Genomic DNA, 25,448 nt, shown 5'->3' with positions numbered 1-25,448 from the left:
AAAGTTACTCTGAAAGTCACATAAGGACGCACTTGTTGCATTTCAAGTACAAATACCATTCTCACATATTTTGCCAGTAACACAATAGAATAGAATAGAATAGAATAGAATAGAATATCTTTATTGTTATTGTTCACATACAGACTCTATGTGCTCACCCACCAGTGCTACATATTATAAATAAATATAGATATATATAATAAAATAAAAATGAATTATATATACAATATATATGTACAGAATAGTTGAATAGTGATTCAAATGATTCGAGTATTGTAGTTCTGCAATAATACAGTATATTCTTTTTAGCAGTACTGTAAACAGGCAGTTGTTTGGGGGGGGCATACAGAATGTCCCTGGGGTGCAGTGGGGAGACCTGATTTCAGATTGTCGTTTCTTGTTGCCTGGTGAAGATGATTTATGTCTTTACGAATTAGTAGGAATAAATGTTGTTAATGGAACTGACTCACATTTCTTCTGTCTCTCCTTTATCTCCTCATTATCTCCCCTGCCATCTCCCCCTTTTTCCTTTCCTTCTGTAAATATTTACAATAAAATATTCATCCTGTTTCTTTTCCATATTGACTATAAGAAATTTCTTGCCATACAGCCATTATTAGTTGAGACCAAAGCTGGAAACATGATTATTAAGTTTTAAGTTACAATTTTTAGTTTGTGGCACTGGCATTTTGATTAAACAAACAAAAAAATGCTGAGACTGTAATAAATATACCACTATATAATGCTATAGGAAAACTCAGGCCTCTAGCCTGGGGGGCTCAAAAAGTCAAACACATTGTTGTACTATGCATCCAGGTCTCTGGGAAAATTACACTAAACGTTTATTCCATGCAGTGCCAGTGGGAATCCCTGTGGTGTCTTAGGCAAGCATCGCTATCAGTGACACACCCCCCCCAGAAGATGGTGGTCTAGGCAGCTACCTATGTCACCTTATTGGTTGACTGCCAATGCTTCTGTGACATTGCATCACAAATGTTGTTTCATGAAAGAAAAAAGCACCTTGTTCAATCAAAGAAAAGGTTAGCTGTTAATATCCCTCCACACCCGTCTGTACAGCCCGCAGGCTTTAATTACACATACTCTTTCATCGGGACATTTGTGCCTTCTACTTAGTGTAGCAGTAGCATTTTCTGGGCTGTTTTCCAAAGCAAAGACAGATTTTAAGATCTAGTTAAATTCATGTCACATGATACATTTAGTAAATGCTTTCTCATGATGAGAAACCATACACCACAAGAGGTTTTTTTTTTTTATTCTGACCAATTTTAAATGTCAAATGGGTGGGTGAATATAACGTGTCACAATGAATTGTTATACGTTAACTTATTTTATTGGTGATCATGTGCAAAGATACTGTGTTCTACACTAGTGGCGAACATTGTGGAAATTTCTTATTTAATCACACATTAGGGGGCGGCATGGTGGTGCAGTGGTTAGCACTGTTGCCTCACACCTCTGGGACCCGGGTTCGAGTCTCCGCCTGGGTCACATGTGTGTGGAGTTTGCATGTTCTCCCCATGTCGTCGTGGGGTTTCCTCCGGGTACTCCGGTTTCCCCCCACAGTCCAAAAACATGCTGAGGCTAATTGGAGTCGCTAAGAATTGCCCATAGGTATGCATGTGTGAGTGAATGGTGTGTGAGTGTGCCCTGCGATGGGCTGGCCCCCCATCCTGGGTTGTTCCCTGCCTCGTGCCCATTGCTTCCGGGATAGGCTCCGGACCCCCCACGACCCAATGGGATGAGCGGTTCGGAAAATGGATGGAAATCACACATTAATGTTATTTAATTAGTTTCTTATTTAATCATCCACCGTATGATATTTGTAAGCATTATTTTGATTGTTTATAAACATTACCGCCAATATTCGTGCATTAAGTTTCAAAGCGTAATGCCAAAAATGGTACATTTCCATCATTTTGCCCACTAGTGTAAATATTTATAGTAATATAAACATCTTTTTAAATTGTCCTGCTGTCATTGAGAAAGCACGGGGTATCAGTAGCAAGATGCATCAGTAAATAACACTTAAAAGTTTTGCTTAGCTTGTATTAAAGTTATTGCTCCTCTGAGGGACAGTTTCCTTCATAGATCTACAAAAGTGTTTGGGTGATATACAGATGTAGTGAAGTCCTTATGAAGCTACATTAACTATTGTTTTGTTTCAAAAAGTAATCGGTCATGCTTCGGGGGCGATGCTAAGATTTTAAAAAATGTTTGGAGGAATCAGTTGTGCGGTCCAGATTAAATTGTATATTGGTCCATATGTCAAGATACAGGGAAAATCACGTCCCATATTAGGACACAGCATATTAATTCAAAACAAGACAATCCCATAAAATACAGGATGGGTGGCAACTCTAAAAAATTCAAAAAACATGGTTGATCGAGGCCCCTTTTTAATTAGTTATATAAATAATATAATGTTTGTACAAACATGCATTAAGGCACCCCGGGATAGAAACTGTCATTCAAAATAAACTTATGAATCTTGAAATTCTCCCCATTCCAGTTAGCCTCTGCTGTGACATGGGTGACGCGAGGAGGTGATTATTGCCTTTATTGTTGTTCTTAATGCCTGTTAATGCAGATTAAGTTAAATCCCTTTTGGGCGGGAAAGATGGGCATTCCTCTCCTCGGGTAGGGCTTTTTCAGCCCAAGAGAAACAATGTTACGCAATATTGTTTGAGTTGTCCTGGCACTTTGTATTTGCACTGTTTTCATTTCTGTGCATTTTATTCATCTCACTGCAGTATGAGTGAGAATTCTCCCCTACAACAACAGTGCATATCTTACTAATCCTCTGTTTCCCAAAGCTCTCATTAGTAAGTTTTTGTTCGATTGTACGGTTCAAACTCCGTAAATTGCTAACATTGTTGCTGTTCGGTGTTCAGATTTTCAGTTCATTCTTATGGTTGCAGTGATTGACTCAACAGCTTTAGGCAGAACTGCCCTGTAAAAGCAAAACATATTAACTGTGTATTTCATTCAAATTGTCTTATGAAATCATAAAATACCATTGGAGCCTAAAAGGATACAGTTGTTGGATTTAGTTGGTAACAACCAACTCTGGAGACAATTGAGTTCTGTAGTGATTAACTTCAAAGTATAATAGCTTTATGAATCAAAAAATAATGAAAATGAGGAATCGTCTTTGATCTGTGAAAATATGTTTTCTGAGACCCTCCACAAAGATAATGCATTCTTATTTTCTACACCTTCCTAAAGTTTTTCTAGAAAACTGTCTTTGCTTACAACAACAACAAAAAAATCTGATGGCACCATACGAGTATTATTAAATATACATAATTTCCCACAACCCCTCCATTCATCATTAATTAAACACATTGCATGCTCGATAAAGCAAGGAATCAATCAAACCCCCTCAAAACCAACTAGTTCGCAAGGAGCTAGTTCATACGCTGCCTACTAACAGATAACAGATCTGCAGGTCTAACACTTCAGTCAATGTACGGCGTCTGTCAGACGAAAAACATCAGGGCAGTGTTCTTCAACAGTCCCTCTGAAAAAGCCTGTAGATCTGGAGGAATCAACAGGATCCTGTAAGCACTGCTAGGGATGGATGAGGCATGAGGCTGTTCCCTCCAATACATGTTCACACATATCATCTTCTGTCTCGCATACACGACCATGGCTGTATGGAATTCACAAATTAAGCCCAGACTTGTTTATCAGCAATCTCTCTGATCATTGGATAAATGTGATGCATTTCTTTAGACGCCTCTTTTCAAACTTAATCAACAGGCCAGGTTAGGTTGAGCAGTATGCGTTGCCCACTTCAGAGATCTTGGTTGGCAACCCTCCGGCCCAACATATGGTCCAGTCCCACCCTCCAGAAATAGCCGTCTATCTGCTGCAGCCTGATGTTATGTGGGTGTCCCCTTGGCCTGGTCCATCCGCTTGGGTCCTCAGCAATGAGGATCCTTGCGAGCTGGATCACAGGGAATCGAGCCACATGGCTGTAGTGCCGTAACTGACGTTCCCTCACAATGCAGGTAATGTGTCTCATTCGGGACTCCTGTAGCAACCGCTCATTCGACACAAAGTCAAACTAGTGGTACCCAAAGATTCTCCGAAGAGACACAGTACCGAAGGAGTCCAGTCTTTGTCTTGGATCACTGGGTAGCGTTCATGTCTCACAGCCATACAGCAAAAAAGGGAGCACCAGGATTCAACTGCTTGGATTTTCATCTATTTACAAACATATATATAAACATATATGTTTGTAAATGAATGCCACACGCCGCTTTCCAGTGACCTCATGACCCCCCCATGCTCTCCCAATGATTTGGTGTCCCTGTGTTGTCTGTAATGTGAAGCTGTGTGACCTTGGATCTTCCTTGGATCCCAGGATGGTTATAGACCAATTACTGTCCTCTGAGGTAAATCGGTAATCTGACTTCTTTTCAAAACGTCCATTGTCGGAAGTATTAAAGTTTTTAAAATGGGGTTAAATCGGTAAAAAGTAAACCATGTCACCTTTGTTTTACCTGCATCGGGGGCGTGTAGAACCGCTCTCACCTGAAGATCACTATTCGCATTATAAATAGCTGCATTAGCGCGTATTCAAATCACATTCGCATGGTAATTTGATGAACAACGCAACAGTGAAAAGCGATCCAGATACATCCCCATCAGTGCTATAAAAGGGGGGGGGGGTGTGGCCATATGTGAATGGCTCATGTATACACTTGAAAGTTGTTTGAGTAAGTGACATGAGTTAGGTTTTTCTTATTTATTTATCAAACTGAATGTTGCAATTACACAATTTAGTCATATTCATGTAGCCAAGACTTTGGTGATCAGATATTTGGGATCAAAACGGTCACCTTGCTTATTATGTACTTTTATAATGTTTCTGCAAGTGTTTTAACTGCATTTTGCAATGTCTATACTTTGATATCAAATTACAAACTTAACATAAATATATGACATATTATATAAGTACATTAAGATATAGATGAGTCTAATGCCAAAACAAATATATAAGAAATTATTTATTTGCCATGAATTAAGTTTATTATATTGAAAGAAATGTGTGATCATGCCCCAGTCAGTGAAAGTGTGTTTCCTACCCCTGGACTCCAGAGGGTTATGGGATATAAAGCATAATATATATGTTCAATTGCTGTTTCCAACCACAGAGTATCAGACAGAAATGCCTACAGCGAGGATGATTGTTAATTGTTGTGAAGTTTATTTTAAAAAATCATCCAAACATTGAACAGACTATCCTTGTACACAGTATCTGAAAAACACATTAAGATGTCAAAAAGTAACTATGTCTTGACATCCCAGAGCAGGACTGGCAATTAAAAGATTATAATGTCATCTGTCATCAGTGGAAATAATATTAAATTTATATATCAAAAAGAATTTATATCTTGGCAAACCTGGCCTGGACAGACAGTTTAGAGATGGATGATGTCATCTGTCTTCAGTGGAATTTATACAAAAATATACATTAGCACAATAATTAGTCTCTATAACAATAATAAAAATATGATTAATTAATTTAATTGAAGGACGAATTTCCAAAATTCACTCAGTCCATTTTTGTGGTGAGACCACCGACCACCAATAACCTAAAGTCAGGCTTCCTCATCTTATGTTACAATATTGAGAACCAAAACTCACTCAGACCTTCAAGAAAAAAACAGAACTTTCATTACATTTCCAAATAAATTCACTATGTCCACAGAAATTTCCTCCAAAATATATCCTATGGACTGAGTGAGTTTTGGGAATTTGCCCTTCACTTAGATCTTAATTCCACACTGTCTGCTTTTTAAAAGACTGCTCAGGAGTAGATGCTGAGATACAACCACTGAAAATAGAGGAAAAAAAATCAGTTAAAGTTTAGCAGATATTTAAACTTTCTTTTGTTGTTTTTATTTTTGATCTCAGTAAGAAATATACTGCCCCCTCGTTCAGATCTAAACACAATGCATTATCTTAGTAACCAATACTGACAACTAGTAAGCCCCCAAAAATAGCATTACCTCTCTTTCTTTAAGGTACATTCCCTTCCCATCTGACAGGTTCTTGAATATTTCTGTGAGGAGATGAATCCACATATTATGTCATATTCACCAAAATTACATGCATACATACAAGTTCTAGTATTTACTAAGTATTAGTAAATGTGTCATCCTAGAGAACCTCAGTACTGGATATTCCACCAGACAAAAGGTAAAGGTGCTCGTCTTTGATATAGGAAGGTCTTAACAAACAAGAAAATTGCCATACTTCTGTCAAACTATTGCCATACTATTTTCAAGAAAACCAAAGCAAATATATATGCTTTGTATAAAATAAAAATTCTTTTAAAGTCATGGTACCACGTATTACAATATAGCCTTTATGAACTCAAAAGTAGTACTGATGTAATGCACTTGTAGTCCAGTCATACTTTACAGTTCTGCTTAACCTGCTTAAACAAGATTGTATGCTAGTCTGGTTTTAATAATCAGTAAATATGTCTGGTTTTACCCATAATGGAGCTGAACACGTGTGAATACTTTACATATTTAACTTCCAAAACTGGTCATAACCTTTCCATTGATGTTTGGGCCCTTGTGATAGTGATTAATGACTAAACAGATACTTGATCAATCCCTGGAGCGAGATTTGGGCTTTACGGCAAGAAACAGAAAGACAATGGGACAAAAAATAGTCAGTGACATGCTTAAATTATAAATGAAGAAATAAACATTAGAAATCAGGTCTTACTATGTACCAGAAATAAATACAATTATGAGGAAAGGCTGTAATGCGCCAACAGGCTCTGTCAGACTCAGGAGAAACCCAGGTGGCTGTAATGCGCCAACAGGCTCTGTCAGACTCAGGAGAAACCCAGGTGGCTGTAATGCGCCAACAGGCTCTGTCAGACTCAGAAGAAACCCTGGTGGCTGTAATGCGCCAACAGGCTCTGTCAGACTCAGGAGAAACCCTGGTGGGTCGCTTAGCTGCTGTGCCGGTCAGAAACAAAGCAATTTGTCTAGTCTAAAACTGCAACAAACACAGAAACAAAACACTTTTGTGTTGAAGATTTTCCAACAATACTTCAAAATGTTATCCAGCAAGTTCCGCCCCCACACATACACATACACACACAATAGACCACGATTGCATGGTCACCAACTGTCACGCATCTTCCGTGACACTCCGGCTTTCAGACTCTCACGCAAGAAATCTTACGGCAAACCTGTATTATTCCATTATAAACCTAAAATTAGCTGCATCGACGGCATTGGGGTAGTTTGCAAATCCTACAGACTAATAACAAGATGATAAAACTGTTACATACATGTAAATGTGTGTGCATGTGTGTGCAGACCTGTCCTGGATTAAAAATCTCACTCCAGCCAGCTGACAAAAGATGGCAACCGTGCGATTGCTTTGCATAGAGAAACGTATAAATACGCTGATGCACACACATCAGTTTGATTGTCATTTTGAACTGAGTGACCGCAGTGCAAAAGTGCCACAACTAATCACTTGCTGAAAGTTTCTCAAACGATGGATGTTAGACAGAGACCAGACGGGGCTGAATAAGTCAGACTGCTTGAACAGTTCAATACGCTACCTATTCTTCATTTTCTTCTTGAAATGTCAGTAATAAAATTATCAGGATAAGACTTGAACTGCGTCATCCTTTATAGAAGTTCCCCAGAACTAAGATAAAATGGGCTGATCTTGGCCATAAAAGTCACTGGCTGGGGCTTAGTATGAATGTTAAAGAAGTAACAAGAGTAAATAATGGGGGGGGGGGGAAATGCATATGTTGCCGTTCTGAGGAGGGACTCACTCTTCAAGCTGTCCAGACGCAGCATGAGGAAGACGAAACTCTCCATGGTGATTTCTCTGGAAGAGCTGCCATGGCGCAAGGCCATGAGGTTCAGCAGGTCGTCGCTGATGGTCGCGCCTGGCAAAGCAAGGCAGAAATGCTAATGATAAAAGCACAGGGTGTTGACATGAGCAAACTACAAAGAGATGGCTTTCATAGGTGGAGTTTGGGGGGGGGGGCATCGCCTGAATCAAAATTGCAATTAATTGGCAGTTTGGACACCTATGCCAGTCTGGAAAAGGATGGCTAAATTGCGATTTAAGTGTTTTACCAAATTTAATAGATTTAGCAGTTGTCTGTTTTGGTTAGTTGTTTGAATGCGATGGTTTACAAACAAGGGTCAGTAAATCGAGGGAGTTGTGAGGTTGTAATTGTGCCCTATTCTGGCACTTCGCGCCTCTGCATTAGAGGTTTGTTGGTACCCTATTGGTAGACAAAATAATAGGTTATGTGTGCATCAGATACGTGCGTTAAATCATAAGATAACCAAGAAGCATCAGATACGTGCGTTAAATCATAAGATAACCAAGAAGCAGGTTTGTTTCACTCCCACCAAGTGTAAACATCAAACTCTGCCTACGATGGCCTTCAAGTCAGAAAGTAAATGGAATTATGGGAGGTGCTCTAGCAGTTTCAGGTCACGCTATCTGAAGTGGTTGGGCTTGTGCCCAGGCCCTCTGGCTGTCTCTGCACTCTGACCCCAACCTGTACTAGTATAAATGCAAATAAAGTACCATGTATTTAAACAAAACAAAAAAAAACAAGAAACATAAGTAGATTTCCTGAAATTTAAACACAGTCTCAATTCGATTAGGTGTGGGGGGCACCTGCGGCTTCAATGGCACTCCGCAGTTCCTGCAAGGACAGCTTTCCGGCGTGAGAAGCATTCGTCCTGATGAAAATGTCCTGTGAAGCATTAAAGATATTAATACACAGCAGCTGTGCATGCAAAATGCAAGGCTGGTGTTTGCGTGAGATATGTGGTTCTACGGAGGATTACATACCTTGTAAGCCTGAACACGTTTCCACAAACGTGAAAACTCTGCGTCTTTCAGTGTTCCAGTGACTGAAAGCTGTGGAAGAACCAGTTAAGGGAATATTCCCAACAAGCTTGACATAGTGGTTTGAAACATCTACAGGCCCACACTTAAAATTATGATTTAATGAGTGCACGGGTTAGTTCTTACAGCATGATAAAAATCAGTACAATAATTAGAATTCAGTTATAAACTAGCTATAAAGCAATTTACTTACAGGAGTATGAATAGGAAGAGGGATTAGAAATAGCTATGGATGTTTTCATACTACAGAGATAAAGGATACATCCATCATCGCTACAATACTTCTGCACATTTCCAAGCCAAAGCCTCCTGATGACATGTCTGGAAAAAATAAAGCATTGTATCATGATTACTTTAACAACGTATCTTCACTGACATGTTAAGTTTCTTGAAGTACAACACAGGATAACGCCACAGGATACGCTACACCCAGATCAGAGACACAATTACTATCATACAAAAAAATATTACTATACAAAAAGCTTCACTTTATATTTGTCTGATTTACTCTGGTTCTGAAGCCCCTTTTCTAGGGGGAAATATCACAATGATAAATTCATGGTTGTTCACTTGTGCTCCTGCAAGCCCAAGTCGTCTATCACTCAATACATAATTAAGAGCCTAGACAGGGTTTTAACAGACAAAAAAACAACCAATGGCTTGAGTAACTGGCTGAAAGTAAATCCTACTGTACTTAGCTCTCTGGAGCTGCAATTTAATAGCGCTGCCGTTTGCCGTAGTCGATTAAGGTCGTACCTGTGACCACATTCTCATTCAGGAGTTTCTGTAGTTGTTCCGCATTAACTTCCTTGAGCTTGTTCGATCAAAGAACAAAGAGAAACGCGTTATTTTTATATATAAGCTACATTTAATTACATTTGAATTTCACACAATCTAATTGCATGCTTATGGACTTAAATACAGTACCTGATCAGAGTATTGAGCAAACACTGATTTGTGCTCACTTGCAGCATAATCAGAATAGATTTCCTGAAAAAAATAATAGAAAGTTTCAGTTATAGGTAGAATTAATGCACAATTAACTGTCAGGAAACACTAGGTACCAACCAGTGGGGACAATGACAGGGACACGACTGGGATTCACTGATCCCATATTTCCATGTCAATAAATCACCAAGGATCTGTGTCCCCAAATTTGTCAATTAATGTAAACCAGCTGGCCTTTATTAATGTGGCATTTCTCTTAATAAACTCCTCCTGCTGCCTTAAACTCTGTTGTTCATCTACACCTTCTATCTATGCAGTAGATCTCTATTCCTGGAAAATGTACATTTTGAACGGTGAGAAACAGAACCAGTGAATGTTGGATTAGCCGTAATGAAAGATAAAGAAGCAGGAAAAACGTGCAAGTATGCAAAACAAAAAACCCACAGGCAAAGAAAACAGCCTATTTAATTAAAAAGCAAGGCTGTGAACCTCTCTCCCTCTGGCTGACTGAATCTCCCTTCGTGAATTTGGTTAGCCTGCATGTTGTTCTATAAGCACTTGGTCAGGTGCATCAGCCAGCCTACATAAAAAACTGCAGAAGTCCATTTGCCCCCAGAACTTTTGGCCCAAGCGCATTAGCGCCTGACAACCTGGCAGTTTGCCCTTGGCCGGTAATGTTGGATTTGGCATAGTAATCACCAAACTGGTCTAGCCACATCAAAGCCACAGGACATGGCAAGCAGTAAGCAGGTAAGCCTCATGCCCCAGGCTCAGCAGGAGCGTGTTTGACAAAGGATTAACTGATGCATTGCAGCATAAAACTGCAGCTGTACCTTGTTGATGGTCATGTGGTTCTCAGCTGAGTTGTCACTAAAAAAACAAAAAGAAATGAAACATTATGGATACCATCTGAGAAATTGTCATTTATTTGCAAAAAAAAAAATAACCTGATTAATGCATTTTTCACAGCCATAAACTGATTCTGTTCTCGACAAGCGGCAACAGAGGTTTTCTTTGTCTAAAGGATGTTAAATGTCTCACTTTTATCAATATGCAATAAAGCGAGCTTGATATGAATCAAAGCAATCTTTGTAAATCAATATTATCTTTATGTATGCTATCTATTATGCAGTATCAATTATAAAATAAGCGCAATATTTTCAGCGTCGTAAATCAAACAAATTCAAAGTCCATGGAGAATTTAATCTTTCATGTTCAGTCATACTTTCAATGAAGTCCAGCTGACACAGTTTGCCTGACAAACATTTATTATTTGCTCAATCACAAAGTGCAGCCCAGTAGTTATTATGATATACTGTACACCTTCAGTATGGTGTAGACCGAAACCAAATTATTACCGTTTCTTAATGGACGCAGTTTAAATTCAAGTCACAAAAGGAAACTCACCCAACAGAGGTCTGCAAATTTGAGAAAATCATCAAGAAGTAGGAGGCAGCTTCTTCTGGCTTGTACGTCGAGGGCACGATGACATAGTCCCCGGGAGGTAAGTGGAAGACTTGGGTAGTTTCTCGAACATTCATGAAGGCTTTCGTTTCTGTTATTGGCCTGCTGTTGTTGAAGAATGATGCTGAAAATTTCCCTTTGGCATCCCGCAACTGTAGAGTAAATAAAAATGCATAGAATGTATAACATACAAACATAGGTTAGGTGGTACATATACTCAGGGACGGATTATGGTTGTGTGGGCCCCTGGGCAAAACGTTCGGGGAGGGCCCCCCCCCCCCCACCCCCACCACCACCACCACCACAATTCAAGGGCCCTTGGAAGCCAAACGCCCTCCCTATAGGGTCAGGGGCCCTTGTAGGCAGAGGATCAAAGAATGTAGGCCCTCTAAAATAGACAAACGAAAATACATTGTTGATAAGCGTTGCAAATTGTTTTGGGCTAGGGGCCCCACGGGCCCCCAGCACCCCAAGGGCCCCTGGGCAGCGGCCCCGCTGGCCCGGTCCGTAATCCGTCCCTGCATATACTTGCAGTATAAACATGGAAACATTTTGCCAACATGACAAAAAAAAGCTTACTTACCTCTGGCGGTACCTGTACAGTAAAGAGATATTACAGTGATGTCAGTGTAAAATCAGAGCATCAGCACAATAATGAAAGTACATAATGATTACTTTTAATTTTGCATCCTTTAAAAATAAATTGCTACAATACAAGCTACGATGAACTACATCGTAGTACCTGAAGCATAAATTACTTGGAATTTGGAATAAAAGTTATGCACATTTTTGTCTGGTAATAGTTAGGAGTAAAATTAAACATTGCAAGGAAGAAAATTACTAACCGCATACAAAGTGAACCCGATAAAATGATGGGGTGAAAGGGACCGACGCCCATTGTCTGGTTTCTGCAGGAGAGACACCACCATGTTGCTAGAGCCAGGACGATCACTGCCCTTGGGTCCAGATGTCACTCTGACTTGATACTGTGGATTCATCCAGAATGTCTCTGTACAGCAGTTGAAGGTAATATTTTAGGAAATGCCCAGAAACAGCTACACCAAATGTGTACGTTCTTTAGATCTGGCCAATTAATTTACATTACAATTTTGTTTGTTTCCAACGATTTTCAAAACAAAATAATATAGATAAAACGATTATTATGTCACATTTCGTTCCCACTGATGTTTCTATTTTGTGTTATTGTTTTGCTATAAATGCAGAGCAGCCCTTTCCAGACCATTTTATTTGTTTCTCAGTTTCATTATATTTTTGAGTTCAATGAAAACCATTTTTTTCAATAAACGCAGGATATTTCCAATGTCAATGAGTAATCATGTTAAATAATCGCGATCTGTATATTAACCAAATTAATCGTGACTATGATTTTCACCATAACTGAGCAGCCTTCATATCCTTGTCATTATTATGAAACTATACAGTATAAATCAATTGTCATGCAATGTTCATGATCCTGGCGTAATCTCAATGTAAAGGTCTTTGTGGTTGCTTTGGTTTTTCAAGAAGTCAAGTAAGTTGAGTAGAGCAATGTGTTCATATCAGGTACCTCTATATTTCATGCATCCACCTGCTGTCGCCCCGGCAACCCATTTGCCCACATGACAGGAGGAACCCCACTGATTGGGGGAATCGTCAAGAAACTCCGGGGTGAGACAGCAAATATCCACATCTTCAAAGTTCATTGTAAAATCCTTCATAGACATCCTGGAAAATGTACAACCATCTCATTCATCTGTTCAGGTAACAGGTAACAAGATCATTTATTGTTAATTAAGTTTCTCCTTTTTAAAATTTACATTGTAACTCTTATTAGAAAAAGTGATAGTTGACGCATTTATGTACGAGTCATATTACACAATTAGATTTTTAGATCAGTGCCATTTTCTTTCAGAACGTTTTACCAGAATTCCCCATTGTCACAGATCTGCAAGCAGCTCATTCTATCTTCCTCAGTGACTGTCTGCCATGATGAAGATCTGATATATAAACACAGAATGCACTATTTAATACAACTATAAGGCTCTATTATTTGCATCATAATTTTGTAATTATGAATTAAAAAAATGAGAATAATTCAGAATCAAAGAAACTAATTAATAATATTAGATAGTTAGGAAATCATGGCTGCAACCTTGTTTTTACAGTGAGAGGTACTACAACAAAAAAATAATCTGGTGAGGCACCTGTGCAGATGCCGATGGTTAAACTGGTCCACTGGGGAGGGGGGGGGGGCAGGGAGGGGTGAAATAAATAATCGTATGACAGCATGGTGCTCATCGCCCAAGACAAAATCAAATACATACAATCCATCCATTTTCCAAACCGCTTATCCTACAGGTCACACTCACACACCACTCACGCACACATGCACGCACACATGCACTCCTATGGGCGATTTAGCAACTCCAATTAGCCTCAGCGTGTTTTTGGGCTGTGGGGGGAAACCGGAGTACCTGGAGGAAACCCCACGACAACATGGGGAGAACATGCAAACTCCACACACATGTAACCCAGGCGGAGACTTGAACCCGGGTCCCAGAGGTGTGAGGCAATAGTGCTAACCACTACACCACCATGCCGCCCCGAAATACATACCACTGATGTATAATAATAATTATATAATAATATATGTTATAGCTTTATCTTATGTTTATATATACACACTGACCTGTCACTCCAGTCTCCTTTCCATTCTCCTTTACCCCATGGATTCCAGATTCGAACCAGATTCACAGGTCTTCCACGGCTCATGACCTGCATTTGTTAGACATATGATATATCCACCCATTTCTACAAGAAAACACGCGCAAACAGACACAGACAATAAGGAGGAAATGCACTCATAACGAACCGGGGCAGTAACTATGTGAAGTTATGTGAGGCTATAATGCTACCAACTAAGCCACCACTGCTGTGTGTGCGTGCGTGCGGGCGTGTGTGTGTATAATCCTCCTACAACACGACTAACGCGTTCCTGGAAAAACCTCGTGTTCACTTAAACCAAAACATCCAATGGGAAACAAAGGGTAGGGGATGCGAAACTTAATAGCTTAAGCAAAACAAAGTGAATTAGATAATAAAAACAGTGATATCAGTGGTCAGTAAGAAATCATAATAATGCATCGTCAAATTATTTCACAAACACCTCCTACGGGGTTTTATGAGATTCGCCGATTCTCTAATTCGCATGAACACAGAATGGGGGCGGCACTGAAAGTTACATGGGTATAGACAGTCTGCATTTACATGTTTATAATTTATTATTAAACATTGCTAGCAGGTTGAGATTTCGAATAAAAAATGATAACGTTATTCCGCTAAAAAGCGCTGGATACTTTCACCGACATCGGCGAAAAGAAGTACATCGGTTATCGATTGAAATTTTCAGTGCAGAAATATGGAGATGTATGCAAAAAATGTATTCATCAATGCATTTAATGTAACTGACATACAAAAATAATTACAACAGCTATTTTTTCTATACCAAGGGAAAGTCTACATTTTGCAAAGTAAGGATGCTGTAGTGACGAATTTCGGCTTTCGTTTTTTATCTATATTTGTCCGAGGAATACGTCATTAACGCATATTTCAATCGTGTTTTTGTTTTAGTTGTCGTCACGCAAAAAAACAGGCTATATTTTCGTCCACGAAACTAACACTGGGGGCAATAACAGGTATCACAAGCAGGCGTCAATGAAATCAGACAATCAAGCTCCATGGAAACTGTACAATTCTGCTAATGTAAAATCTCTTTAAATGCAGTAAGTCCCTTAAGGTTTTTCCTTAACTAAGGAAACATTTTAAGGAATCCTGTGCAACACCCTTAAATAAATCTCTCAGCTAAAGAGAAATGCAACGCCAGGTGTCATACTTAAGTTGTTCAATACAACTGGGCCCAGAGCTGATCTGTAATGTTTGGAGAAGGAGAGCTGGCGTCACGGAGCAGCTCTCAACATGGGGGAGACTCCCGCAGCTTCTAGCCAGGTGGGATTATCTGCGATTTGAATACCGGTTTGACCGATACACTGAAAAGATCTAGAACCATTCGTTCGAAAATCGGATCCACTTCTATAGCTGGTCTTGCGAGAAAGTACTGTTTCTCGCTAAGGCCATTTCGTGTAGTGCGTTTATATCTGACTGAAAATCGCGGAAATACAAATGCGATTCCGCGTTGTGTTGGACATGGGTGCTAATACATCAGTCGCGTTAGAACAGATTCGTGGTGTAACAATAATAACTGTATTGTTAAAAAATATGCATAATATACGAACACACACGCACATTTAATAAATCGCCCTTTACTTGCACAAATAATATAGTATTATACTATTGCTTATGTATTGATTAACCTCAAACTAAGTCTTAGTTACATACTGATCTGATGTTAATTCATCATTAATGAATAGTGACGCATCTTTTATCTCAAGCAGTTACTGTATTTGTTACTATATCTGTTAATTCTGTAATTCTGAAGCAGCACGTAATGAATAACTCAAGTGAAATACTTATTTCATGCTTGTTCATCATTAATGAACCGTGATGCATCTTTAATCTCAAGTAGCCACTATATTTGTTCATGATTTGTTCATTATTTGTACTTCAGTAGTGAGTGCCTGTGTGCACTGTCAAGTAAAGTGTTACCAATAAATCATTAATAACAAGTTATTCATTTTTCCTGCATTTTCCATACCAACATACCTGCTGAACTCCAGTGATAGCATACGCATGGCCCTGCACGATCCCATTGGGCAATTCCACATTTTCATCAGTTTCCTGAAATCAATAACAGGATTTTATACATCCATCCATTTTCCAAACCGCTTATCCTATTGGGTCGTGGGGGGTCTGGAGCCTATCCCGGAAGCAATGGGCACGAGGCAGGGAACAACCCAGGATGGGGGGCCAGCCCATCACAGGGCACACTCACACACCATTCACTCTCACATACACACCTACGGGCAATTTAGCAACTCCAATTAGCCTCAGCGTGTTTTTGGACTGTGGGGGGAAACCGGAGTACCCGGAGGAAACCCCACGACGACATGGGGAGAACATGCAAACTCCACACACATGTGACCCAGGCGGAGACTCGAACCCGGGTCTCAGAGGTGTGAGACAACAGTGCTAACCACTGCACCACCATGCCGCCCCGGATTTTACGCAATGTATTAAAATAAAATGAGCATGCTTTGATAAACGGGAGGGGAGCATTTCATCTTTGCATTATAAACATGGCAGGCTGGGTGTGATCCTGCGTTTATAACAGAGACAAATAAAAAATAGCTTAACTTGAACACTCACCCCTTTAGGAGTCCCACACCCCATTAGGGACTTATGTTTCACAGCCCTGTTCATGAGATCCCAAAGGTCTGGAGGTGCTTCCTTCAGCTTATACATCACATGGACCCCTCCACTGAAGTCCATCATTGCTTCTGACACGCTCCCAGCTTTCAGGTCTGAGTATGACCCACACACTCTGAGACAAATGCATGCAAACTCAAAGGTTAGAACTTACTTAGCCGGTATTTAGTCATTGCCAACTCTTTTCAGGGTGGCTTTCTGTGATATAGATAGGATTCGAGTGGTACGGAGTCTAAGGTGACGTACTTGGCGTAGGCCTTTTCCAGCAAGGCAACCCAGAACTCATGTTTATTTGTTGGATGAACAAAGATTAATTGTCCATCGATTGTTGGCAGCTTATCGTCAATCACGACATCCACCCACTTTCCAAATCTCCAGAACTGAATACAAAAGTGAGTAATAATAGACATGAAGGACATTTCTTTTAACAAGATCATCTTGATGTAATATGAGCGAACAGTATGACTTTAAGCCTGTTACCCTGAAGTGAAATATCCCAGCATAATCTCTGCCAAATCCTTGGTCAATCGGCACCACCTGATTCAGCAGCTGCTTTTGAAACGTCAGCGCTCCGACAGACGCCAGAAACCAGCAGTCACCTGCAAACAAACAGAGGCCCAAACGATGTTCGTTAGTAAATACATAAGCATTCAATCGCAGCATTGTCTGTTCTGCCAAGCCTGTAGCCAGACATGAATATCGGGAGGGGGAGTGCAGCAAATTTCTGGGGGGGGTGGGGGGGGTTCAGACTTATTTTACTACATGGATACATGTCTGGTGGTTGGGAGGGAACAGATTCCCGGGTGTGATACAAACCCCTAACTGATACATGTACGCTCAGTGTGATCCTGTACTGACAGAGTGCCGGGAAGAGGAATGAATTTATGTGTTGTTATTTATAGATAAGTAACTGTAGCAGATATTAATTCTAATTATTACTACTGATGAAATACTAATTTCTACTGCACTCATTCCACTGAACAATAATAGTAATAATAACAAAATCTTATTACCCAAATATCCTTGAACGATGTCAAATATTGATTCTCCGTCCACAAATAAACATGGAGATTCTACCATTTTCTGAAAAATCAACCCTTTTTATCAGTAAGAATCTAAGTAAAAACACAAATTGCTGTACAGTTAAGACAAACAGTCATGGCATTTGACAGTACATGAAGTCTTTGATTAACATCATACTCACATCTTTTCTAATAAAAATTTCTATTTTTATTAGAGCACTGGCTAGCATACAGTTGTGTTACTTCCAGACATTGTAGCCGCTAGAACATTGTGCTAAATTGGTTGTAGTTTATAAACAGGAAATTAATACAGATATTAAACTGACTTTATTTAAGCAGGCAGATGGTGCTGTGACTCAATGTTTATTTTGTTGTCTGAAATAAAACTTATGTAATAATTTTGATTTTCATTTGGTACAATATGAGTTAGTGGTGGCGGGTAGCTAAAGCAATGAGACGGTAAGAAGACAATAAGTTTTTTTTTTACAATTTTACAATAATGATTTTTTTTTCCCAAAGAATAGAAATAATGTTTTTAAATGACAATAAAATGTTAGCAATGAATTGTCCAAAGTTATTTGTATTTTCTTTGGAATTAAAAGCAAAATCGCCAGTATTTTACTGTGTCCTCCTTACTATTATAGATAAAGAACTTGCAGTGTACCGTCTGGTCTGTTGCTATAGTTCTTACTCTTGAAACAGATGATATCACACTTTTCTAAGAAAGACTTTACTTACATGTGGTCTTAACCATTTCACTCTTGCCATCATGTCGGGTAACAGCAGTTTATGGCCAATAATACTATTGTCTGGGGGGAATGTGCCGTCAATAAACCTCTGTCTGTTCTTCAGACACTGGTCCCGTATCCAGTAGAAGTCTTGGCCGCGAAATTTCACAGGGTCAGTCGCAGTACCCATGCCATCCTCCTGGTTCCGCTCCTTGATTATGTCCAAACACACACCGGGGGGAGGCATCTTTGCATACAAAATCTGTTAAAAACATTAGAATATGGGTCACACTAACAATTCAAGTGCAATTTAGCTATCAATAATCTCCATTTCGTACATATAAATGCACGAAATCTTAAACTAGCTATTTGAAAAGATCACAAGCAAATACAAATACTACTAAAAGTTTTCAAAATAAACATTTGATAAAACTCTTCTAAATACATATTAAATAGATTTCTTTTTATCAAGACTCGCAAAGGTGTATACATTTTTTTTTTTTACAAAATATACTTTTTACAAAAATATGTATAATCCTGAACAGAGGTTCTCCTCTTACTTACATTTTATGCAAGTTTGGTTTTCTGATAAAAAAAAAATGGACTGTAGTTGGGCTTCCTTCAAACCTTAAAGGAAAACACAAGGAAAAGCTCCTCGCTTCTGTGTCCTCGTCTGAAGCTACACCTGAGCTTGAGGGAGTGTTTTATAGCACCTTTGACAAACAGACTTTAGCTTGCAGAACTTGCTCCGCCTCTCAGGTGATGTGTCAGGTTTTCTACGTCAGCCTTAGTGTTTATACTGTGTAATTGTGTCAGATCTCCAGTCTTACTCAATTACAGCTACACAGTTTCAGCCCAAGGATTTTACTGAACTAATCACTAATTGTTTCCTGTGCTAGCTAAGACGGGAAGGTTAAAAATAACTGTGACCTAGCCAATTGGTTTTAACTGTAAATTGCAAATTGCACTGTAAATTTGTGTATTTATTTGTGCATATGGTAACAGTATAGTTTAAGGTCTGGCTCCTTTCCTATAACTATCACTAATCATTTGATAATAAACAGTGGCAAAAATATGTGTAAACGCTTTGCAATGACCTAGTTTTCTGATTAGTAATAAAATGTCATATGATCTTCATATAACTTATAATAATTAACGAACGTGATCAGTTTAACCCAATAACACACTAGCTAATTCCAAGGGACTCCCATACTGTATCTTGCCACTGTATTAGTAAATAAGAAGATTCTCTTGCCATTAAATTTAGAAATATATCTAGTGCCTGTCTCACGCCAGGGCATAACGCGGGTGGGGAGAAGGTGACGATACACATATGGCTCCGAGGCAAAAGGGTTAATTAAACAAACTAAAACAAACATTGGGAGAAATTACAAAACAGGCCACGAGGGGTCAAAAATAAACTGGGACAAATAAGAATTCAGTAAACAAACCACTAAGAAACAAACAAAAGGAACTGAGCTAGACAGGGATGCTTAATAACACACTGTCCTTATGCATATTTCCAAGCTGTTTTGCAAATTCCAGGTGCAAAATGTAATTTTAGTACATTTCTGAATTTATGAATAAATCCTTATATATATTAATATGTTATCAAATGATTACTAACACTTTATTAATAGTTAAGTAGCTGACTTTAAAGTAAAGTGTTATGTATAGATAGATAGATAGATAGATAGATAGATAGATAGATAGATAGATAAATAGATAGATAGATAGATAGATAGATAGATAGATAGATAGATAGATAGATAGATAGATAGATAGATAGATAGATAGGGAGGGAGGGAAATTTGAATTACAAAACAGAAATTAAATCTTGTACACTCACCAGTCAATACCAATATCAAAACCAAATGTCAGTTGAGCATCGTTTAAATGCCACAGCCTGAGTATTATTGCTGACCATGTTCATCCCTTTATTACTGCAGTTAACCCATGATCTAATCACTACGTCCAGTAGGATAATACACCATCTCGCAATGCACAAGTCCTCTCAGTCTGGTTCTGTGAATGAGTTCAGTGTACTGCAACCGCCTCCCCAGTCACTACATCGGAATACAATGGGCTGCCTTTAGGGTACGGTGGAAAGGAAGATCCGCAGCGTGAATGTGCCGCTTTGCAAATCTGCAGAGGTGATGTGATGCAGTCATGTCAGGATCTCTGGTCTAAGCAGTGTGACGGGTGTTCTTTGTTGGGCGCCTGCCATGAAGAATTCAGACCGCCAGGCTCAGGTGACCCCAGGTATCGGTGCTCCTAATAAAGTGGCTGGCGAGTGTGTATGTCCAGAATACATGGCTGTGAAAAGGATTGATACAGGTAAATAAAAAGTGAAAAAAGCAATACATATTATCTCAGTTAAGCTGTAAACGCTGGATCCTACAGTGCTCACGGAAAGTCTTGGGACACTTGCTTAATTCAGTAAAAATACTGCAAATATATTTCGGTTTATAACAAAAATCATGACTTCATTCATTTTTAAAAACTATATATCACATTAGACATGGTGAAGAGTTCATTATATGTTTATGTTAATTCTTTGTTGCATTCTAAAATTATATACCAGTTAACAGGAAGTACACAAAATAAATAGACAAGTGAGTGTATTACAATGCATCAAAACTAATTTCGCAGTTACTCATTTCCTGTTCAATTAAGGAATGACAGGAAAGGACAGATAGGTTTCCCATGTTTACCCAAGACTTTCACGTTTGAATGACTCGTGTATGACAGGTTGATGCTGAGCTATACACCCACAGGTAAAAGGCATGATAACCTGCAGTTTCAATTCAACTTTGATCTCAAAACATTTGACTTTACTTATTTATTTTGACTTTTATTTTTTTTGTCCTTTTCGGCGGCCCTAGTGCTCTTCCCTAAACCTCAGACTGGTTCTACAGGTTTTTGCTGGTTGCTATACTGAACTCTGTAAATAGTTTCCAAATGCCAGGCAATGGTGTTGCATGGTATTGTAACTAAATAGACCCTAAAATGGAAATCACTGTTTCATGTTAGTCTAGTTTTTCAAAATCCATCAGTCATCTTTGTGTCTTTATTAAAAGAGATGAGTATGCAATATTACAGTACTGTTTCCTCTAGGCACATTTTTTCAGTACCTGTTGCAAACCCTCCAGGTCCTTGACTGGTATAGACCTGCCTTGGTTTCTGTTGTGTCATATCCATAGAAAAGCTATGAATCAGTCCTGGCATCACACTCTCAGGGAATCCTGATACCATTTCCAGACAGATTATGTCCAGTAACGTGCAATAATCACCTCTTGTAGCAACAGGCCGAACTCCATAAGATATACAAGGTTCAGAATGGTATAGTAGAAAACTTTCAGGGAACCAAGTTCTTTGACAGTTATAACCAGTAGAAAACGAAAAGCAACATTGTGATTGCAGATTAGAAATTATTGCTACAAAGCGTAGCAATGTTTTTAGAGAAGATATTTCCTCTATATGTGTGACACCCTTACCTCTTCCCAAGAGGATGGGCCAAACTTCCATTGTAGTGTAGACATTGTCTATAGGAATTTGTAATATAATATGCACAATAGAATGGTTATCATTGTAAAGAAACAAAACAGCCATTACAAAAATAAATTCTTACAAGATAGAACAATGGGACAGTATTCTCGGAGAAGTATGCACAATTGATTGCACTACTTGGACGTATTTGACCTTCTGATCCATATAATCACATGATAAATTCAATGTAACTGAGGTCATGTGATCATCGTGAAGAACATGTCATCATTTTCAGCTTTCCTTCACCTTTTTTTCTGCAAGTACTTCAGACATGAAGTGACATAAAATACAAGGTGTATATTTTCTGGAAAATGGATTATATAAATGCATGCAAAGCTTTTCCATCCAAATGAGGGAAATGAAGCACATCTGCTAAATGTCGATTACATGTTAAAGATATGAAATGTTCTAAATATCTAAGTACCAAGTACAGGTATTCATGAAGTTATGTCCGGGACACATCCTGGAAGTAAGGATGCAAGTCAATCTGTACATACAGTATCTCTTATCCTTATAGTGGAGGGTTTTGACGTTGTGAAAACATAGCGTGTACTTACACAAACCTAGATGGTACAGCCTGCTTCACACCTAGGATATATGGTATAACTTAAGTAACGATAAAAAGTACAATATAGCAAATACATAAACGAGTATTATAGTTATTATTATCAAGCATCATGTACTGTCCATAAATGTATGTGCTATAGTTTTATCAGGGTTGCCAGCTTTGGTCAGCTGGCTCCTGTGAGATTTTCAATTCGACACAAGTCTGCACACTTATGCACACACATTAACACACGTTGACATATCTGTAAACAGTGTGCATGGTTTGCACACTACCCCAACGATTTTGATAAACCTAATTTAAAATGGAATAATATAGATTTGCTGTGAGATTTCTTGTGCAACCACGACAGTCTGAAAGCCCGAGTGTCACGCCAGATGCGGAGAGTTTGGCAGACGTGGTTTTATACGATTAGTGCAGTAGGTTTGTTTACACCAGCATCATCACAAACACGTGAGTATTGCATTATGGTATAATATGGAAGAGCAAAATGGTCAAAGCTTGCTAGCTCAAAATTGACGTTCGCATTTTGTACATGTTAACACGTGCAAATGTTAGGAATGTGCCCTTTTGGCCTTCCATAGATGCAGTCATAGGGTGCACCTGCCCACCTCGCCCCCTTACCATCAAGACGAATGCGACATAGGAGCTGCATTTCACTGGGGGAGTATTCAGACTTTCCTGCAAGCAAATGTTAGGTATATTTCAGAGCCATGTGGTCCGTACATACTGCCTACGTTACCGCTTGCAGTTTTGTTTCATTGCATGAGTTTATAGACGTAACAGTGGCATGAATTGGCAAATAGCATTAAGGTCATATAGAAAATGTCCCTAGTGAGTGACTCATTTTGTTTGTGTTAACACATTGTTACTCATTACACGTGCAAAAGGTGCATGTTTACGTGTTAACTTTGAGCGTGAAACCATGAGTAAGTTATGCTAAATCCTTTTTAAAGACTCATCCAGTTGTTTCACATTATTGTTAGTGGCATATGCATGATTGTAGGAGAGTGATCAAGTAGCACGCAACAAGAGCTCAGTGTTTCACAGGGCCCTTTGATTGAAATGGTAGTTTACTCCTCTTGTCCTAGCTCAAAGTGTCCTCCCTGGCATGGATTAGGTGGTAACCCAAATTTGGCTATATAATTCATTTTCAACTCCCAAATATCATGAAAACCTCATATATCTCAAGGTGATATTGTTCTCAAAAAATAATATTATATAACTATTACATATAGACTCCGGGACCTCTGTTGGGGTTAGGTGTTTACGATGATGGATGGATGGATGGATGGATAGATGGCCATTACGTATCATATTATTTAAGAGTATGCCACTAAGGCAAAGATCTAATCTGCATTTATTTGGAAATACAGGAATCGTAGAAAGTAAATTAAGCAAAATTATTTAAGTCAAAGAGATGAGAGATAGTCTAGGCTACTTAGGCTAAATGACAAATGTCTGTGTCTAACTTCACATTATTTGGTAAGTCTGTATTGTATTTGCATTGCAGTCATGCTGTGTTGATATTTAAATTCTGCTTTGCAATACCGACAGACGACTGCATTTTCATTCCCTTTTAATGTGCAGCCCTTCCACACTAATTGTATTAGGATCCTGCACCATGTTCCTTTTGCCATGTTGCTGTGTAATTGAGAAGGAAATTTTTAATCATTCAATATCTGCAAAGGTTAACAGGGGCAACAAACTTTTCTTTAGAGTCAAGAATAAGTGAATTAGTCTGTGTATAGGTCTACTGTTCACAAATGCTTTAAATTAAATTAACTGGTACAAATCCGTGAAAACATTAATGAAGTGTGTATTTTCTTTTTGCATTAAGTTTACAAATGTAACACTAAGGCAACACCGTTTTCCACTGACACATAAATTTGTCTAGTTGAATGGCACTGATACTCAGATACAAGTGACCCTGAAAAGGATAACAAGAAGAACCAAAAGGAGATGACAGGTTAGAGCTGAGAGAGCAGGTGACAGATATACAATCTGTTCTGTTTATTTAATGAAGAGCTGTAAAAATGCAACTGATTCTCTCATGCCAAATCACTTCTGCACCTGTCATGTCTCAGCTTGCAACCTTCATTACACAAAGAATTTACATTAAATTAGCAGATACATGAAAGAACAAAGTACCAGCCACTCCTTGGAGTCCTTGGGGGTCAAGCACAAAGGGGTCAAAGGGTGTATCTACTCTGCTGCCTCTAGTATTTGAACTAATGACCAGCAACCAAACCCACGGAGCCACACAACACCCTCAGGGCACCCCTGCACTCAGATCTTTGCACCCACAAAATACTTTTCTCTTCGACACAAAGCAGTGTACAAACATTTAATAATATATTCTTTGTATTCCTGTAAGGCCTCCAGTTTTCAGTCTCCAGGGACTGAACCACAAACAGCAGTAAAAATAAATGAGGCTATGAAAAGAACAGCAAACCAGAATAAATATCTAGAACTAGTTGAGTATTAACTCTAGTGCTTCTTTAGATATCAGTTACACACTCTACTCCAACACACTTGGCACTGAACAATAACCTCCTGAGGTCCAGCAATTCATCTTTTTCCCCTGTAGAGGACGTCGGTTTTGCTCATATATCTCATACTGCATATGCCACTCTGTAAATTCCTGTTGCTTCTTAAACAGGACTGTTAGAGTATTAAGATGATATTACACGTCTGCAGATGTGACCATGATAATCTCCTCTTCCTTTCAAATCAAAATGTTTAAATCAATATGATTTATTTCTCCCCTGGATCTCAATAGGCTACAAGAATAAGAGCCAAGATAGTTGCACTTGTAAAACCTAAGCATGTTATTTCTTT

At 38.9% G+C, this 25,448-nt stretch overlaps 1 protein-coding gene across 2 annotated transcripts; it reads right to left on the bottom strand.

Moving 5' to 3' along the window:
- Nucleotides 1-5,213: 5,213 nt before the first annotated feature.
- Nucleotides 5,214-19,209, bottom strand: LOC125707055 (calpain-14-like). 2 transcript variants are annotated; one of them, XM_048973937.1, is made up of 22 exons: nt 19,058-19,209; nt 18,504-18,755; nt 17,757-17,826; nt 17,224-17,342; nt 16,990-17,123; nt 16,684-16,858; nt 16,081-16,155; nt 14,051-14,136; nt 13,284-13,358; nt 12,929-13,086; nt 12,207-12,370; nt 11,945-11,956; nt 11,305-11,513; nt 10,731-10,767; nt 9,877-9,939; nt 9,706-9,763; nt 9,212-9,270; nt 8,893-8,961; nt 8,716-8,794; nt 7,850-7,966; nt 6,042-6,094; nt 5,214-5,866 (listed from the first exon to the last, which is right to left on the bottom strand). In XM_048973937.1, exons 2-22 carry the CDS (start codon nt 18,738-18,740, stop codon nt 5,840-5,842), a joined length of 2,076 nt encoding a protein of 691 aa, XP_048829894.1. In that variant the 5' UTR covers nt 18,741-18,755; nt 19,058-19,209; the 3' UTR covers nt 5,214-5,839. The 2 variants fall into 2 exon arrangements, with proteins under 2 accessions (XP_048829894.1, XP_048829895.1); XM_048973938.1 differs by lacking the exons at nt 17,757-17,826; nt 19,058-19,209 and having other exon boundaries at nt 18,504-18,652.
- Nucleotides 19,210-25,448: the final 6,239 nt, after the last annotated feature.

Source organism: Brienomyrus brachyistius, chromosome 14, assembly GCF_023856365.1.
Source record: "Brienomyrus brachyistius isolate T26 chromosome 14, BBRACH_0.4, whole genome shotgun sequence".
Classification (NCBI taxonomy): domain Eukaryota; kingdom Metazoa; phylum Chordata; class Actinopteri; order Osteoglossiformes; family Mormyridae; genus Brienomyrus; species Brienomyrus brachyistius.
This window is presented reverse-complemented; position numbering and strand designations above follow the sequence as displayed.

What these genes read in the sequence shown, in the direction of transcription:
- LOC125707055 (XM_048973937.1), bottom strand. Translation starts at nt 18,740, where the DNA reads ATGCCTCCCCCCGGTGTGTGTTTGGACATAATCAAGGAGCGGAACCAG. An exon ending in CTGGAAAAGGCCTACGCCAA is followed by an intron (nt 16,859 to 16,989) that starts GTACGTCACCTT and finishes CATTTGTCTCAG; the next exon opens with AGTGTGTGGGTCATACTCAG. An exon ending in AATTTGCAGACCTCTGTTGG is followed by an intron (nt 10,768 to 11,304) that starts GTGAGTTTCCTT and finishes TTGTTTTTTTAG; the next exon opens with TGACAACTCAGCTGAGAACC.